Source organism: Bactrocera neohumeralis, chromosome 6 (genome assembly GCF_024586455.1).
Source record: "Bactrocera neohumeralis isolate Rockhampton chromosome 6, APGP_CSIRO_Bneo_wtdbg2-racon-allhic-juicebox.fasta_v2, whole genome shotgun sequence".
In the NCBI taxonomy this organism is placed as follows: domain Eukaryota; kingdom Metazoa; phylum Arthropoda; class Insecta; order Diptera; family Tephritidae; genus Bactrocera; species Bactrocera neohumeralis.
The window spans coordinates 20,427,811-20,447,308 of record NC_065923.1 but is presented as its reverse complement, the minus strand read 5'-3'; the positions used below and the strand labels follow the sequence as shown (position 1 = coordinate 20,447,308).

The window sequence follows — 19,498 nt, the reverse complement described above, 5'->3', positions numbered from 1 at the left end:
TATGCATTATTATTTTTTCAAAAAGGGTGGCAACGTCTAAACGGCATATTTCTGTAAAAACTTTTTCTTCCATTGTCACTCTTTCTATGAGTAGAAAAAAAGAGAAGATTTTTATGCAACATACTGCAATTTTTTTTTTCAAATCGGGTGGCAACTTCACAAAGTAATATCGTTTGTAAATACTTTTGCTTAAACAGTTCTTTTTTATATGAAGAGAAAGAAAAAGAAAAATATTTATGCTCGAAATGATGTAATAATTTTTTTTAAATTAGGTGGCAACGTCAAACTGGCATATTTTGGTAAAACCATTGTCCTACATACATACATACATATATAGTTCTCTTTTTATAAGCATAAAACGAAAAAGAAAATTACTAATATAATACGCTCTTTTTTCAAAACGGGTGGCAACGCCCAAACGACGCATTTTTGTAAGAACTTTGTCATACATTGCACACTCTTTGTATGAGTAGAAAGAAAACAGAACTTTTTTATTCAAAGTATTGCAATTTTTGAAAGCGGGTGGCAACCTCACACATTAATATCGTTTTTAAATACTTTGCCTTAAACATTTTTTTATATGAAAAGACAGAAAACAAAATTTCTGTTCAATATGTTTTAATAAATTCTTTTCAAATTGTGTGGCAACGTCAAAGCGGCATATTCTTGTAAAAAAAAATCGTGTTTTATTGTTCACTTCTTTTATCAGTAAAAAGAAAACATAACTTTTTTATTAAATATATATTTTTTTCAAATCGGGTGGCAATGTCACAAAGCCATGTTTTTTACAAAACTGTCGGTGTTATACCACTTTATTGAAGTATTGCATATTTTTATAATTTAATATTTATTTAAAACATGATAAAGGTGGCAACCCTATTCAAATAGTTAAATTGCTTCCTTAAACTAAAGCTTTTGTATTTTTTGTTTTAATATTTTTGTATTGATGTATCTTATGCTCTGAGAACATAGTTAATGCTGTTATGTTTTCTCGTATATTTTTTTACTTATTTTATATCCAATTTATTCCAGATAACCTCATTCATACTTTCTTCAATAGTTTCGATAGTTTCGATCACAGGGGAAGGGAGTGCAAAACAGCTGGTCGGTCAATGAGCGGGCAATCAATGAGCAAGTTGTGGATAATATCTATTATTTTCATAACTGTTCTCTAAACCTTAGTTTTTAAAACAGGCAACGATGGTGATCTTAGTAGTCTTAGACATTGGAACGCATTCCCTATACCTTCGTAGACAATATACCTTCTAGAGTAAACTAAGATAAAGAAATCTGTTTTAAAAGTCAGCCATTTTGCGAGTATCTTGCAACTTGCAACGTACAGATTTTACTGGCAGATTTCCTGGAATCTGAGTCACCCTGATATACTTTTTTGTTAAAGTTTATCCGAAGTTTGGCTGAGTAGCTGCCATTTGATACAAAAATTTCACAATACATGTACTTTTGTAAATGAAAATATATATTGTATTTATTAAAGTCTGAAAAAGATGAAATCTATTTCTTTTTGCTTCTTCCAGAACAAATTGCCATAGTTAGCTTTTTTTTGAGAGCTCTAGATTGTTCTTACATCTTAAATGAAGCTAAATAGTTGTTCTCAATGCTCTGAGAGATTTTGAGAGTAATGTTGTATAATTTCCAGAGAACTCACCTGAAGCCTAACTACCTACTACCCAATTACCATATACATACCGCATAAAACTAATATCTCCAAAGTAATCAAAATTGCTGCAACTAATTATATAAAATCTTATATGTCAGCTAATTAATTTGAGACTTTAAAAATTTGCTACAAAGTTGATAAAGAATACTATTGGGGGAATGCAAACGAAGAAAAATTACCTTTCTGTAGTAAAACTTTTGCGATTTGTAAAAAAAGCCAGCAAAATTGAATATGACAACAAGAAGCTCAGTAATATTAACCGTGTCAGTGTGGAGCGTAATTTTTTGTCGCGCAGAATGTTAAGGGATTAGCGGAATTATGCGAAAATAGTGAAAGGGTGAAGTGCCAACAACAGACAAGCGTTAAACACGCTAAAGTGATACGTGCAACGCTTGCAACACTCATTGGCACTCGCTCATTATCTGAATATTTATGCTGCTTACATCAGTTGTTGCTTGCTGTCGTTGCTGCCATCGCATGTTTTACGGTGCAGTGTTGGAATGCAGCGAATGTCGCAGGGAATCTGCTTGCAACAACGTGTCAGCTGAAGACATCATTAAAGATGACAAATTAATTAGAAAAGTTTCAGCGTCAGCAATATCAAATCACCTTCTCACAAGGATTCGCCTTATGTACTTATGTACATGCATACATATTTTTCTACATAAAAAAGAATAAGATCTATCTATACATATAGCGTCGAAAACAGGAGGAAATTTAAAAAATGGCAAAGAAAATGTGATTTGTTTATAATTTTTGCTGCTGTACGCGTCACTTTGAGGCCTTTGAAGTTAATTAATGAATCTTTGGTGAGTTTTTTAGGGAACTAGTCTTTAGTTGAATGCACTAGTTGCCGGATATTCGTATGTAACACACAGAAGACAAGGAGAAAGGATGTATATAAGATCTAACAATAATAATAAGTTTTATTTTTCGAGTAGATGGTTTTAGTAATTTGTATCTCGCGTTGTATAAACGCAATCGGATTACGCTGTATGGTATTAAGAAGACAAGATTTTGTACTAAAAAAACTTCCTTGACAGTTTCGCCATTGCTTGACTCAGTATTGTTTGTGCGCGCTTCAAAAATGGACTCTAGCAAAGAGCAAATACGCCGTATTTTACAGTTTTTCTTTGATAAGGGTGAAAATGAGAATAGTTATGGTCCCCATACTGTAACAGTCACTCAAATGCGTTGTTGCGGTAATCAAATATGCATCACACTCTGGAATACCTGAACGGTTTCTAAGCTCTGTTTCAAGAGAGCTTTCCAGTTCAGAAGCTAAACATAACATTAGAACCCATTTGGAATCACTCAAAAAAAAAAAAAAATAGGATGCAATAAGAAGCTTAAAAATGGGTGCCACACCAGTTAACGCAAGAATAAAAAGACACTTGGAACGAGTTGCCATCTGCGAATCACTGTTACATCACAATACAAAAGATGTATTGTATTTCTGAAATTATGGAAAAGATTGACCAGGACGGTCACATAAGCAGCCATGCCATCACAAACAACTTAACATTCATCAACAAACGATTTTGAATGCTCGATGTTTGGGTACCACATGAATTGTCTGTTCAAAATTTAATGGACCGGATTAACATCTGCGATTCATTGCTGAAGCGAAATGAAATCGAACCATTTCTAAAGTGAATGGTAACAGGAGACGAAAGTGGATCAAGTGCAACAATAATGTGCGAAAAATAACCTGGTTTCAAGCGTGGTGATGCTCAAGAAATAGTCGCAAAGCCAGGTTTGACGCCTTGAAAGGTTATCCTAAGTGTTTGGTGGCATTGGAAAGAAATCATCACTATGAACTGTTCCATCCTGACCGAACGTTTAATTCTACATTTTACTATCAACAATTGATGAGATTGAAGCAAGAAATTGAAAAAAAAACTGCTGGAACTGATAAACAGAAAGGGCTTCGTCTTCCATCAGGACAACGCTAGACCACACATATCTTTGATGACTCGGCAAAAGCTGGGAGAGCTTGGCTGGAAGTTTTGATGCGTCCACCATATAGCCCTGATCTTGCACCATTGGACAACCATTTGTTTCGGTCAACGCAGAACTCCTTTAATGGAGTAAAGTTGGCTTCAAGAGAAGCCTGTGAAAATTACTTGTCGCAGTTTTTTGCCGAGAAACCAGAAAAGTTTTACACTGTTGGAATAATTTCTCTACAGGAAAAATGGCGAAAAGTGATCGATCAAAATGTTACATATTTGGTCCACTAAAGTTTATTGTAAATATAAAAAAAAATAAGTTGAAATTTGTTTAGAAATATGACATACTACTATATACTACTCCCGGGCATCAGCAAGACAGGTCAAGTTTCTAGATTGTTAGGACTTCCTGTAATATTTGCAGCTGAGAAACGATTAAAGGCTGCTGTGTTATTTCATCTAACTATTCTTGCTTAATTTTCCTTCCTTTTTCTAGTAGCAGCTGTAAAAGAAGCAGTTTTGAGTCATTTTGCAGGGTTTTTGTTTGCATACTTTGAGAAAAATTATCATACTAATTTATATGTATGTATATGTTTTATGTCGTCAGAGAGAATGCACTCCCATGAACATAAAACCAACCGAATTTTTAAAAAGATTTGATATTTAGACTTGACTTGAGCTTTTTTGATGGAAAATTAAGAATTTTTCGATATTAGCTGAGTGTAAGGAGAAAAAATAAATATTTTAATTCAAAAATACATTGTGTTAAGGACATTTTTCCTACAAGATATAAATAAAAAATTCAAAACCATGGTTATTTGAGTTTTTCACATAAATTTTGAGGTTATGTGAAATAAGTCTATATAAGAAAGTTATAGACCTTTTCATAACTTACAAATTTGTCATATAACTTTTTTTCTATAGGAGTTGCTGTTTTGCTGGAATTCGCGGTAAATCATTATAAAACCCTAATAACTCAACCACGACTTACACTTGCTTTTCTCGACCTGAGATCGCTGTAAAATTTTTTCCCTTACTGTTGGATAGTTTTATATATCATTTCTGATGGTCTACATCTTCTCTGAGTTTTTTATGTTTTCAAAATTTTTTTACTCTGCTCTAAAATGTTTCTTCACAACCAAAAAATAATCAATAATAAATAAATCAATAAAAATGACAAAAACGCGATTTTCCTGACTTGCAAGTTTAATGGATGAACTTCAACTAGATCCTGCTGATATGGAATTTTATTTTTATTTTTTTCCATAACCAAATCACTTTGCCCTTTTGGCGCGCGCCGATAATTTCACAGAAAAATCACAAAATTTATGAAATTCGCATTTTCGATAAGCGCCCGCGACTTTTGCAGGTGAAATGCGTAAATTGCATTTTCCGTCGATGTGAAATTAAATTAAAAACTTTATCGCGTTGTTATTTATTGCGCGCAATTTTTTCTTGCTTAAATTTTCTTCTTTTTTCTTCCTTATCGCACATCACACTGTCAATTAACAAGTAGGCTGTCAGTACGAAACACGCACACGCACACACGCAAAGAGAGAACGAAATTTTGTGCGCGAAGTGTGGGGCAGGGGCGTTGAGCAGCAATCGTATTATGCCTAAATACTTTTGTGCCGGTCGACTGAGCGAAGGGCCGTAGCAAGCAAATGCTGTTAAACGCAATTACGTGAGCAACCATGTGTGTGTAAGTGCGTATTCGGCGCTGAGGTAGGCATATGGAGTGCGCATGTGTGTGTGTATGTTTGCTGGTTTTGAGTCCCTGGGTGTTATTCGTGTACTACAACGCAGCCTACACTCGCTTGTGTGAATGCATGTATGTGTGTATGTATATGCATGTATTAGTGTCTACGTAAGTGGTAGCACGGAGGCAATGACTGCAGCAGCAGTGGCGCCGTAACAGAGTTGCCGATACAATTAAGGCACATTTAAGCGCTGCGGCCGATTCCGAGGCCGAACCTGCCTGCTGGGAGGCAGCAAGCAGCAAGCAAGCAACATTTTTATCCCGACAGCAGCCGAAAACAACGCAATCGATATCGGAGCGCAAATGAAATGCGCTGTTGATTGCTATGCAATGGGTGGGGGAGAGTGTGGCTGGCTGGCAGGCCATCGCTGTTGCAAGGCGAAATGTTGAAAGTGGCAGCATTTTGCAGGTGATAATCTGATTATTGCCTTGCATCATTTTCATTTTCGCATTTCAACGCAACTCAGCGCCTCAGCGCAACGCAGCAGTCCGACGCTGAGAGACTCGTTACAACATTCTTTCACCTGTGTGAATAAAAGTGTGCATGTGTGTGTGTGTTCAACGTCTGACAGCTTACTTTAACCGTTAGCAGGCGCATGTCAGCGTGTGTGTAGCGCCTGAAGTGTATCACGAGTATGCCACTTTGGTTGCCCAACAGTGTCTACTTACAGCGGATGCCTTACAGCTGCGCCTTACACACACACACACACACACACATAAAAAAATTCACCACGCAGCGTTGCATGCAACATGTGCAAGGCACAAGAAAATCTGACAAGCCGTACACGCTCAGCGAAGCGCTCACAATATCATCAGCCGCAATTTTGTAGTTTTCCCCCACTGCCTCAAACAACAACAACCAACCGGCATCACTGTTGCTGCTGTCAAGCGCCTACAGCATTAGCGCTTTACAGGCGTGAAGTCGCCGCAGCGTCTGTGCGTTCTCAAGTCCAGTTCATACTTGCTCTGCCGACTTGTTGTTGTTGTTGCTGCCAATTTTTCGCAATATTGCGTGGTATGCCAGTGTAGCGTGTACGATTTTCAATTAAATTACGTATACGCCCGGTTGGCTGGCAGACTGGCTGGCTGTCCAGTTGCACGCTGCTCCTCGCCATTCTCTGTCTCTGTCTCTCTCTCTCGTTTCTCCTCAGTCGTTGCCGGGCAGTTGCAATTGCTGCGCCGCAACATCAAGCGGTGTCGGTCGTATAACTTTGTTATCGTGCAATTAATTTGCCGATTTTTAATTTTGTACAGTTGTTGTTGCTGCTAGTGCGACTGTGGTTGTTGTAGCGCGTAATTTTTATGTCGGACAAGTCATGATGGGCAACAGTGTAAACAAGCAGGAGCAACCAAAATCATTGCTCTACAACAGGCAGGCAGCAGGAGATACAGGCATACATAATGAGGGTGGTTGGGTACATCAGTGGATTTTTCGGTGGCTTCACTGGCACTTAGTGGACTCCAAAAATTGATTTCAAATATCAAATTGTTCTACTATTATCTTTACTACACTTGTATAATCCAATACGAGTAATCTGAGGGATTTTCTTTTTAGCTTAGAATGACATGGTAGAATCTCTCAAAGCAAAGTCCACTACTTTGAACTGTTTGATATCATCATCATCTCCAGCCACTCAGTAATAATTGATATGTTAATTTAGGTTAAGAGGACGATCTTATTAGGAATCTCACTTGGCCGGCTTAGAACAGCGATCCCTTGTATTACGAAAAACTCCCATATATTTAACTGATCATAAAGACCCTGATGAATCAACAAAGTGTTTTGAGCCTATCACAAATTTCTTGAAGCGGTTAAAGTTAGTTATATGTCCTGGAACTGTGACTGCCAAGATGCTTCAATCTGAGTCTGCTGCTACCTCAATAGCAGCCACTGCACTATAAAAAATATATACACTACAGAAAAAAAAGCACTACAGTAATCTATTAGCTCAAAACCAAGTTTGACGAAGAGCTCCTTACAGCATACTCTCCCTCCTAGGTTCTTAAAACCATCCTCTCTGAGCCTTAGAACAATCTTCGCAGCAATGCAACTGCCTACAATATCCACGAGTGCTATGAGTAGAATGACATTGAGTGTTATTAATTGTATAGTCTATAATGCTCTGCAGATCACGATGACAGCTGCTCTTTGGACACATTCAGTGTAGTCTATTCCTTCGTTTTCTACCAGTTGAATGCACCATAAAACATTATTGTCTTGATTACGCCATCGTAGAGCCAAACATCAACTTTGATGAGAGTCCCAACTCTTCCCTATAGCTATTTGGCTTCCATGGAAGCTTCTAACAGGGATAAATCCTAGGTAGTTGACCTTATCAACAGGTTGACGGCGTTAATCTTCGAATGAGGAAAGAAAGACATCCGAGATTTTAAGTTCCCTGTAAAGAAAACCTTTTCAATTTTACTTGGGTTAGCCATCAACGAGTTTGCCAGTTGAATGGCACATTTAGGTAACTGGCTCAGCTCATAGAATATACAAGTATGTTATAGAATTTCCTTAATTTGTTGGACGACTTTATAAACTAATACCAGTGAGCTCTAGGACTAAACCCTGTGGTCCATAATATATTAATTTTTTCTTTGTTAATGGCGGCAGAGCGAGGAGAAGGCTACCAAAGCTTCGTTGAAGTAAGTCTTTGCTGAAGTTAGTATTCCTAATTGAGGTTAGTTGGCAATAGCATAATGAGAGAAGCTTTCACAAAAAAGACGAACACTCCGCTTTATAAAAACCATTAAAAGCTTGAGGGCTCACAGTAGAACTCGTAAGATTCAACCTCTGTAAAGCACACTCGAAATTAAGATGTGTGTTATAGTGTAATTTCAGCAAAAAATCTAGCGAAGTTGTAATCTAATGCATTATCTTGTAGTACATAATTTTTTTCAAAAAGCTGTTTCTTAAGTTAAAATATCTGAGATCGGAATTTTTATTTGGCAGCGGTAACAGCCATTTCGTGAACTCTCAAAATCTTTAACTACTAAGCTGATTGAGGTTATGACAAAGCAGTTTATCTCTTGGGTGCAAGTTGTCGAAGAAATAGGACAAAAAATATCGAATGTTTGTTTTCATGATAAACTGAAGGCAGTTGCTTTACTCATTTAATCGGTTGAAGAGTAAATTAAATAAGAAGGAAAAGAGAATAAATGAAATAGAACTCTCATTTTGAAATACCTTATTTTTTCTTAATGTTTCTCGAAAATTATTTTTTTAGATTAAAGCTTAGAAGAAAGCACATATATGATTGGTACGTGTTCTTTTTCATCTTCGAAGCATGAAGTCTAAATAAATTCCCTCTTTTTTTGATATTCAATAACTCAATATTTTATAAGTCATCTGAGAAGTACACTTTGGTGTTCTACTGAGCTAATGAAATGGCAAAGCTGCGCCAAAAAGTATACACCAAAGTGAGCTAGAGTAGAAAATGGAATTCACATGACTTTAATTCGTTTATGGGAGCGGTTAGATTGAATAATTTTATGCGGACCTTACATTACATTTTGAGCACACTTTTGACAAATAGGGTAAGTTTTTCATGCCGAAATATTGAAGAGTAAGCCGGTAACAGAGCTTCCCTCAGAACGTGTTGGGGGTGTTCACTTTGCGTTGTTCACCATAACTCTGCTGGAAATTATACGAAATAAAAAAAAACCAAGAAAAATTAGTCAAATTATAATCATATCTTCTCTCCAACGTTCTCTAATATTTTTTTTACTTGAAAAATGCTAATTGCTTTCAGCTTAAGTCCATTTGAAAAAAAAAAAAAAATGTGTTATCGTTAATTGGCTGACTTTAATAAGCCACATTTGCAGCCTGGAAATTTAGAAAGTCTTCGCAGTTTTCTCATACATTTATGATTCGCATAGAACAATTATTTTCTAGTTTTCGAGCCACTTAGAAGCAGTTGATTACCGGAAGAGGCATCCCGCTAAGTTCTCACGGCAAAAATTTCAAAAAACTCACGTACTCCTCAAACTACCCTCGTACATTCATGTGATTGCAAACACATCAATGTAAGTGCTAACGCTGCCACTTTTAATCATGTGCGAAAATAACTGTACTGCTACGGCAATTTCGCCGACTAATACAACAAGTACAGCTACATGACATTAATTCAATTTCCCTTTAATGAACAATAAAAAAACCTGTAATTTTTACCGAACACAGACATACTTATGCAGCGCTGGGATCGCGCTACACACACACTGAACGAGACCCACGCACACCCACTCAACTGCACGCGTGTGTATTGGGTATTGTTAATTTCGCTTGCGAGTAATTTAATTTGCATTTCATCTTCTCAACTGCGCCAAGCGCGCCTTTTCATTTAAATTTTTCGCATTTAATGTGCTTTAATATTTTTCGTTTTTATTTTTTGTGCTTTAATTACTCTTATTTTAATGTACTTACCGTTCTGCATGGCAACACTCTTGTCCTCCACTCGGCTGACATAGCAGCAGAGTTCATCCTGCCGTTCGGCATTCTCGATCAGTTCCGCCTCGACAGAGAAGCCCCACATTTGCTCGAGTGTGGTGCGATGTAATTCCACTTGATAGAGTATCTTCATGCAGACCTCGACGAATTCGTGATTATGCAACTGTGCGGCAGCGGAGTAAGCAAAAAAGAAAGCAAAGAGAAATAAATATAAAAATTAGTTATGTGATTGGAATGAGTAGCGGGTAGATAAATTTGTATTAACAATCGGGGGAAAAAATAAATTTACACTTTTATTTTTACTTTATATTGATATAAAGAAATATTAGATATTTTTATAGGGTATATCCGAGATATTTATATATGCATACAGTACGGGAGGTAAAAATTCTGTAACATTTAAGATTGATTTCAAAACATTTTTGCTTTTTAATGAATCCCCACATGATAGCAGGTATTTAGCTCTTACCAAGGTGTCGACTTCGATTAAATCATGCGCCGAAATGTATACTATTAATGTATGGGTTTTGAAAACTGCTAATTTTTCAAACAATTCAGATAGTTTCTCACAAAATTGGCGAAAATTTAAATAGACCTGATAACTAATAACACCTCTGTCGCAGGTGGCATGATATCGGAATTTCATATTGTCATAATGTCAGCATAAAATCTCAATGGCGTTTCGCATTAAACATTATTCGTTTTATATGTGAATTTTCAACGCCTTTTAGAAATTATTATTAAATTAATTTCTTCTTTGAAACCTTAAATGATTCTGATATGGATGAACTAATGAGAATTTTGTATAGTTGACAGTGTAAGAACCAGCCTGCAATACCTAAGATGTTCCGATGACTTCACCGAAGTTTTACGATGTTTTCTTTATAGTAAAGAATTGTGGTATCGGGAAAGATAAAGGTTTCGAGACAAAGATGAATTGCTGCATAAAGTAAAGAGATATTCTGGACTTCTAGAGCTTACTTAGATTTGCTAGGGGCTCCTTCAATTAACTCATAACGAACAACTCAACCTTTCGAGTATCGTTAGAACTTAATTAATTAACCGCTATTTGTATAAAGGAAACCAAGATTGTAAATTACGTGATGGTTACTAAGCCGATCGAAAACAATCTATACAGTCCGAGACAACATTATAGAAAGATAAAAAACTAAAAGAGCTGGGTTCAGACTAAAAATTTCGTGCTTTGTCTAAAATAAAGTTATTTCTGGATAGATTCATCATGAAAACGTTCAGATGGCTTATCGGTTTAGTAAGGAGGCTCTGCGGAAAATTATAAGTCCTGTTACCTTATAGCGGAAACTGGAAGAACGACAATTTCATAAAAAACAAAAACGTCACCTCTGTCCAGCTTGAAGTTGGATTTTTTGAATGATCTGTTGCTGGGAGAGGTGAGTACGTAGAATACTAAAGGGAAAATATATTCGACAGACTCATAAATTACATTCGTATTATATTATTATATATAGTATATTAATATCACTTGAGACAAGTCTTTTTGATCGGCTGTTGTGAAAACATTGAAAGCGGTTTCAGCTGGTGGTTCTAGAGAAGAAGAAGGAAAACAAACCATTATATACAATGGTCTCTGTAGAGCTTAACTTTAGGCTACCGGATCACAGTGGTTTTTTTCAGACAGAAGTGGCTGCTACTCGTGTAATGGTAGCATAGTGGAATCGCTGGTAACTGAAAAGCCGCTGAGCTGGTAAGAGGTGCCATTCTTGCCTTACACACATCGGCGTGGAAACGCTAAAATTCTTTTCGAACGCAAGTATGAGGGTGGTGACATTCAAGCACTTTCTCCTTCATTGTCCAGTCCTTGCAAGACGGCATTGAAACATCCTAACGGTCTTACCTTCGACAAACAATGAGACATAGCCATTACTGACATTAGCTGCTTTAAAAATTTGTTAGAGGCTTAAAACACTTAGTCGAGTTATGAGGGTCTTATGGCCAATTAAGGACTGTACCGAAAATAAACTGCACACAATTTCTTATTTGTAACTTAATGGATTTAATTAATTTTTGCTTGTAACTTTTTTTAATAACAAATAGAAGAGTTTTTATCCACTTTTAAGTAAAACTAGTAAAAAAAATTATTCTCTTAATTTATGCCGAATTTTTCATTTAATTCCCTTCATTAAATTCTGCACACCTTCTTTTGTAACGGCTCGGCTTGCTTTAAGCCAGTTTTTTTTTAAATTCGTTGACGTTTTCGGCAACTCGATGATCCTTTTTCAAATTCCGTTTGACAATTGCCCAATACTTCTCTATCGGGCGAAATTCTGGAGCGTTTGGAGGGTTCTCCTCTTTTTTAACAAAATTGACATTGTGCACTGTGGCTAAATCCAGCCAAAATATTGTTGACACGATGTGTTTCTTATAAAATGGTATTAGGCGACGGTTTAGACACTCCTTCTTATAATTGTCGGCCGATATAGTACCCTTTGTGAAAAAGGAGTGGTCTTAAGGCCACACGAGCAAAAAGCCTGCCAGTATTTTCTCGCCAAATTTTTCTATTTCAATTGTTGACACTGACTGGTCGACAGTACCATCTTTTTGTTTTGTATATAATTGGGGACCTGGTAATGTTCTTGAGTCCATTTTTACGTATGTTTCATCGTCCATTATAACACACTCAACAGAATCTTTTAGCAAACGTTCGTACAACTTCCGTAGTCTTGTTTTCCCTATTTTTATTTGTCGTTGACTTTTTTTGGGAATCTTTTGTTTTTTATAAGTTTTTAAGTTATTCCGTTGCTTCACTCTTTGAATCATAGTAGCACTTGTTTTAGCTTTTTTCGCCAAATCGCGCACAGACATTGATTTGTTTTCGTTTATTAAGGCCAACACATTTGCTACAAGATTTGGATCACTAGGGCATTTTTTTCGCCCACTTTTTGATAAATCCTTAAGAGAACAGGTTTCACCGAACTTTATTATAATCTTTTATATATTTTATATATTATAATATTACACCATTTACACTGACTTTAAACAGTTTTTTAAGCTTTCTGTATGATATGCTTTTTTCAGTGCAGTAATTGTGCACAATTTGCTTTGATTCCACCCATCGCGATAATGAAATAACAAATTACGGATAAAGAAAAAACAATAGAAGCAGAACTGATCACACTTTCTAACGGTACTTACCGCAATGTGATCAACCGGCTAGTTCGTGAGAAATATTGAATTGAAAGTGTGCACTTTCTTTTCGGTACAGTCCTTATGTAGGAGTTTTAGGTATCAAAAGAGACTGACGCTGCAAGCTGTTCAAATGAGAACTTTGCTAGCGTCGACCTCTTAACCTTACCTAACCTAATGGCTCAAACCAAATTGAAAAATGTAGTTTTGAGCAAAAACGCGTTGAAGTACAAACCGCTGGAGCTGATTGAAAAATGTGGCTACACTTTAGAAGGCTGTTTTTGAAAAACCATTTGAGATATCGATTTTTGTATGTTATTATTAAGGATATAACTCATCGAAGTATGGAGGGAAAACGATTTTTGAAAACGTTAGGTCTGTCGCTAAACATTATATTACAAAATTTTTCCTACATCTAGGCGTATATTAGCGAAGTTACACACAATTTTCCTGTAAAAAAAACATTGAATCTTCTATTGCCTATAACAGAGTTTTACGAAATTGAAGTAAAAAGCTTTTTTTCAGAGAGAATCGAGGAAAGAGTATCGATTTCAATGGAAAAAGAGAATTATTTTTATCTCTCGTTCAAAGCAACCAGGCATTTTATGTATTTTTTCTTGGCCGTACAAAAGTCATCACTGGTAAATTACTCTACATTAGCATAAATAAATATTACATTCTGAATTATATGCTGCAGCAGAGAATAGAAACAAATAAGCTTTAATTCAGAATATAAATAACAGCAAAGAAGTAATGAAAGTATAAATGTGTTTGCATAAATAAAATAACTTTGGTTTGTAGCTAGAGAAAAGCAAACGTAATATTGCAATAATGTGCGTACACACATACAAATGTAAGAATATTCACATATGTACAACTATGAATATGTACACCTATGTATATATAAATATGTATATTATAATAAAGACCATAAAATGTAAACACAGTGTCATTGAACTGACTTTGTTCACAAGACAAGCAGTGCAATCAAAACACTTATATACATGCTAGGTACACACACACTAGCATATGTGTGAATGACTGTATAATGATTGCAAATTACAGTTGCATACATATGTACATCATACAAATATGTTTTCATATTTGCTGTTTTTTGGGTTTTCCTTGGTTTTTATCTTATAATTTATCCATTTCTCCGCACTTGCCGAATGCCTCGGTTATGCTGATCATTTGACCATGCGTATGTATAGCAATATGCGCAAGTACATATATATATGTATATGTGTGTGTGTGTTGACGCTAGCCGACGTTTGCCTTTACCCTCCTCATAACTCATTAAATATGATTGATTGCCGGCTAGACACACACACACATGCAAAATGCTGACATGATAATATGGCAATCAGTATGGTAAACAAATAAACATATGCAGACCAGGTAAGCATATTATAGCTGTGCTGATGACTTTGTGTGTGTGCACATATGCTGTTGTGTGTGTGTCGCCTAGTGTATGACACTTGCTCTTTGCTGGCGCAAACCTAAGTCACTGAGTCTTAACCAGTCACTATCTAAGCCATTTGTGGTAATTGGGTAGACATTTATATTTATATGCTATAATATGTTTTTGCAAAACGTGTATGTGTGTATGTATATACATATTATATATATGGATATATATTAAGATAGTACACAGACAAGCTCTTATGTTAAAATTGCAAATGAGACGAAAAATATTGAGATATATGACATCGTCTATTAGTGAAGCTGATATGACGTAGGTAAAATGATTCAGATTTTCAATGAAAAAGTAAAACCAATAAAATAATGTTGACTTGGGCTGCATCGAATCCATAATACGCTGCACAGATGCATTTTTTATAACTTAAAGGGCTATAAAAATATATTTATCTTCATTTTTATTGTTCAGTTTATATGACAGCTATATGCTTTAGTGGTCCGACTTGAACAATTTTTTCGTAGATTGTAGCGTTGTCTTGGGCAATAATTTTAGCCAAATTTCATAACGATATCTTGGAAAACAAAAAACTTTTCCATACAAAGACATGACTTAGATTGCTCAGTTTGTATGGCAGCTATATGATATAGTGGTCTGATTTGAACCATTTTTTCACAGATTGTAGCCTCGTGCTGGTCAATAATCCTTGTTAAATTTCATGAAGATATCTTGGAAATTAAAAAAGTGTTTCATACAAGGGCATGATTTAGATCGCTCGGTTTGTATGACAGTTATATGCTATAGTGGTCAAATATCGGCTCGTTCAACAAATGCGCAACTTCCTGGTGAAAAAAAAAATTGTCTAAAATTTCAGAACGATACCTCAACAAAAGAGGGACTAGTTCTTGTATATACGCATATAGAGATGGACATAACTATACCGGCTTAGCTCGCCACGCTGATTATACTAAATATGCACATTATTTATATGTAATATTTTATAAATAAATTTAAGTACAATGTCAATTTGGAATAACTGAGCATTTCCAATTTATTTCTTCTGCAAATTTGGTGTGAGACTTCGCTAATAAGCGCCTGGATGTAGGCAACGTTTCTTAATACGATACTAAAGTAAAAGAAATGTATTACATTTCATGAGATATTAAATATATGACATCAGATTATTAAAATTGTATAAAAGAAACGTATGTAATATGCTCCAAATGAAGTAACCTTAAACATATTCAAAATAAATTGCCTGATATTTATAAAGATAATACTTATTATTATATCAAACTGTTTTTGTCTTTGAACAGGGACATACAAATTATTATGATTATATAGCAACCATTGGCAATTGATTTATTATGCCCAAAGTGCCTTTAAAGTAAATGTGGTATGTGTCTGTGCTAATATGAGCCTAGATATAGGCAGCGTTTTCTGATATAAGATCAAAACCAAGAAAGTTAAGCTAAATTTCGTGTGCTTAATAGTTGATTATGTGCCTCTGAAATCAGTTGCCAGAATTCTACTGAAAAATTGTCTGCCGCAGACTATCTTAAGGCTAAAATCACAGTTGATTTATGCTTTTTATTGTCTCTAAAACTACGTGCTCAATATTTATACAAATTAAATGCACTGTCAATGTCCATCTTTTCAGTGTAAAGACAAAGTGCTCTCCTCTATTATATTTATTGGATCTGTTGACCAAAATTTTAAGTTAAATAACTTTTATCTTTCTGCGAAATTCTGTTTAGTGATTTTTAAATAATATCTTTATTTCACACTTTTCTATTATTACTGAAGGAATTGCAAATTTTACGCCACTAAATGATAGTCTATTCACATATTTATTTACAAATTTATTTATTTCTTTTTCTAAAAGTCTAAATAATAAACTAAAATGTGAAATCTTATTTCAGCTTTCAAAAGCTTGTATAAGTGAAAAAAGAAGGCCATAGAAACGGAAAACTAAAACCTGTTTGCAATTTCCAATCGATTTCTGGTGTGTCACTACAAAGTTGCCAATTTAATGACATCAAATTCACTACTCACTCCTGCCTTTAAATCCAATTAAAAACTATTGAAAGTTGTTGGTAGTTTTTGTGAGCTTTAAATATCAAGTAAAAACTTTTTTGATGAAAATAAATGTGTACTTTGTGCTCAGGCAATTAAAGCTTGTTAAGTTTAGCCTTTGAAAGCGAATCCATTGAAGGTAACAAGTGACCAGTGTTTGAGGATAAAAACTTTCACAGAAGAGTATTTATTTTTGGTGAACTTAGCATGGTGTTTATTGCTGAATGACTGTCTATAAATAGTTTATATTGGTTAAAATCAATAGTTAGGGAGTTTTTCCCATTAAAATGGTTACTTACCATATGAAAAACGGTAGATCGGAAGTATGCAAATTCCTATTGGCACAAGATAGAAGAGACTGGAGGCACATGACTGGTCACTGTCTGGTGGTGATACACGTTCGCAGAATAGGGCTGACAGATCGAAAAGACTGCCGGATATGTTTAGAGAAAGGCACCACGGAAACAATGGAGCTTTTCTTGTGCACTTGTTCCTCATTGGCAAGACTACACTATAAGCATTTAGGGTACCTACGGTATAATATACTGGAGGAGGTATCAATAGCGAGGCCGCAGAGTCTGTTAAATTCCGCATCAAGCGCAGGCATTCTAAAGGCTGACTACTCCTCATGGATCTAGCAATTGAAACCGCAAATGACCAAAACTGGTCTACGCCTGGCTTATTGGCTTACCAGATTAATCTAACCTAACCTAATGTCACGAGTTTTCGAGAGAAAAATTCTGCGAAGGATTTATGTTCCTTTGCGCATTGGCCACGGCGAATATCGCATTCGATGGAACGATGAGCTGTTCGAGATATACGACGACATTGACATAGTTTAGCGAATTAAAAGACAGCGGCTACGCTGGCTAGGTCATGTTGTCCGGATGGATGAAAACACTCCAGCTCTGAAAGTATTCGACGCAGTATCCGCCGGGGGAAGCAGAGGAAGAGGAAGACCTCCACTCCGTTGGAAGGACCAAGTGGAGAAGGACCTGGCTTCGCTTGGAATATCCAATTGGCGCCACGCAGCGAAAAGAAGAAACGACTGGCGCGCTGTTGTTAACTCGGCTATAATCGCGTAAGCGGTGTCTACGCCAATTAAGAAGAAGAAGAACCTAATGCCATTTCTGTTTACTACGCCTTGTATGTAATATTAATAAAACGAATCGTCAAGCTAACTATCTTAATGAAAATTCAAAGATTAGTAGATATTACGCAATATGCAAAGTATGTGCACCAGTAATCTAAAGATATTCTCGTCTTTTCTTTAAAAAAAGTTATGGCAGACATTAAACTCTCTTAAAGCAAGCCGTTAACTCTCCAAAGTATGAAATTGCTGTAAAATACACATTAAATATACTTTTTTTATTTACTAAAATCACACTTAAATATCACGGAATGCCATTAAAGTTACCACTTGTGGCAATAAGAGTCCGATATGCCGTACTAGCCACTGACCAGGTAGGCAGTCAAAACAAGCCAGTAGCCACGCTTACTCGTGCATTCGTCGGCGTCAATGACTTCTTTAGTTAAACACCCAATCTCACATACACACACATATATATATAAATATATATATACTGCCTACCTGCCACATCGCAACTACTTGCCACGAGTGGCAGACGAACTTTCACTCACTAAAAAATGCCCAGTACTCAAACTCTTTAAATCACCATCACTTGTCCTTATCGTGGCACTTCACCTTAAAGTGATTAAACTTCGAGCTCGATGGATAAACGTTGGTGGCGCCACACTTAATTTTACCGCACTTAACCTCTTGATAAGCTCTTAACTGCAAAGAAAATAATAAAATGAACGTTGCAACAACAACAACCACACGACTCCCTAAGTCAACTTCGTCAGCCGTTGCAAGTCTAAAGCGGCACAAACTGTTAGGAATGGCTGGGGAGACCAGAAGCGAAAACCACAAGAGCAATTGGCTTTAGAAAACGGTGAAGTAGGCTTTTGCTAAGCACAAATACACACACTATATGTATATATATATATGTATATATATACAATATAAAGCAGTACCCGTTTATAGTGGAGTTGCATTCACAATAAGGCTTGCGAAGTTAATATTTTTAGTCTACCAAGCGCTATGTGGCATGCAAACAGCAAAAGAGAGTGAAAAGAAAGCGGACAGCACGTTGCCGTCCGATAAACAGCTGTGTATTGAAGAGCGGCAGCTAGCGCAAATTGAATAGAAAATACTATACATACTAAATGGGCTTCGTTTTAAGCAGTGACGCATTTATTATAAAAAAGAAACAACTCTGATGCCTGGCAACTATTTGGTTTGGTATGAGCTTAAGTGCAGTGCAAACGGCTCACTTTCTTCATGCTTTGTATAATAATAAAGTAATGTTATTATATAAATATAATATAGGAGGCACGCCACAGTTTGACACAATTAATTCTCAGCCGCTCAACTTTACTTAATCGCACTTCATCATGTTTGTTGTTGCATCCGAATTGGTGCATAAATATTTAGCTTAGCCATAAATTCTGTTACAAAGTAGAGAATGCAAACAGCGTGAAGAGAAACGCAGAAAAAGTGCCGCTATTTGAATTTGAACATTGTGAATATATCGATCAGATCATTTCCAAGAGTTATTTGTGATTATCTCCTTATGAGAGCCTCGTTAGGCCTGATCATCTGACAACGCACTTGCGGCAAATTAGGCTTAACAGAGGCAAGCAGTTGCTTCAGTGAATATGAAATTCTTCTGTTATTAAGAAAAATGACAAAATTTATATGAGAACTTCGAAAGATGTCAAAATGTTTATACCAAGGCTTCAACGCGGTCACCACCAACAACAGCTGCTGCAATTGTTTATTGAAATTATATAAAACAAGCATATACATTATGCTTCCAATGAGGTGACCTCCATCATATCCAAAATAAGTGTCCTCATATTTATTAATGTAATATTTATTGCTGAAATTATTTATTATACCCAAAATGCTTTTAAAGTAAATGTGGTATGTGTCTATGCTAAT

General features: G+C 35.8%; 1 protein-coding gene and 1 long non-coding RNA gene across 6 annotated transcripts in view; one reads left to right on the top strand and one right to left on the bottom strand.

Moving 5' to 3' along the window:
• The window catches only part of LOC126762209 (uncharacterized), a 200,662-nt gene extending 199,462 nt beyond the window's left edge, over positions 1-1,200 (top strand). The window contains exon 3 of the long non-coding RNA XR_007667431.1: positions 1,033-1,200. This is a non-coding gene — a long non-coding RNA (uncharacterized LOC126762209). The remainder of the gene's footprint in view (positions 1-1,032) is intronic.
• LOC126762200 (protein still life, isoforms C/SIF type 2) overlaps positions 1-19,498 on the bottom strand; it is a 361,392-nt gene that overhangs the window by 116,313 nt on the left and 225,581 nt on the right. For all 5 annotated transcript variants that reach the window (XM_050478764.1, XM_050478760.1, XM_050478761.1 and 2 more), the window contains exon 9: positions 9,813-9,999. In XM_050478764.1, coding sequence (XP_050334721.1) covers positions 9,813-9,999 — 187 coding nt within the window. The remainder of the gene's footprint in view (positions 1-9,812; positions 10,000-19,498) is intronic.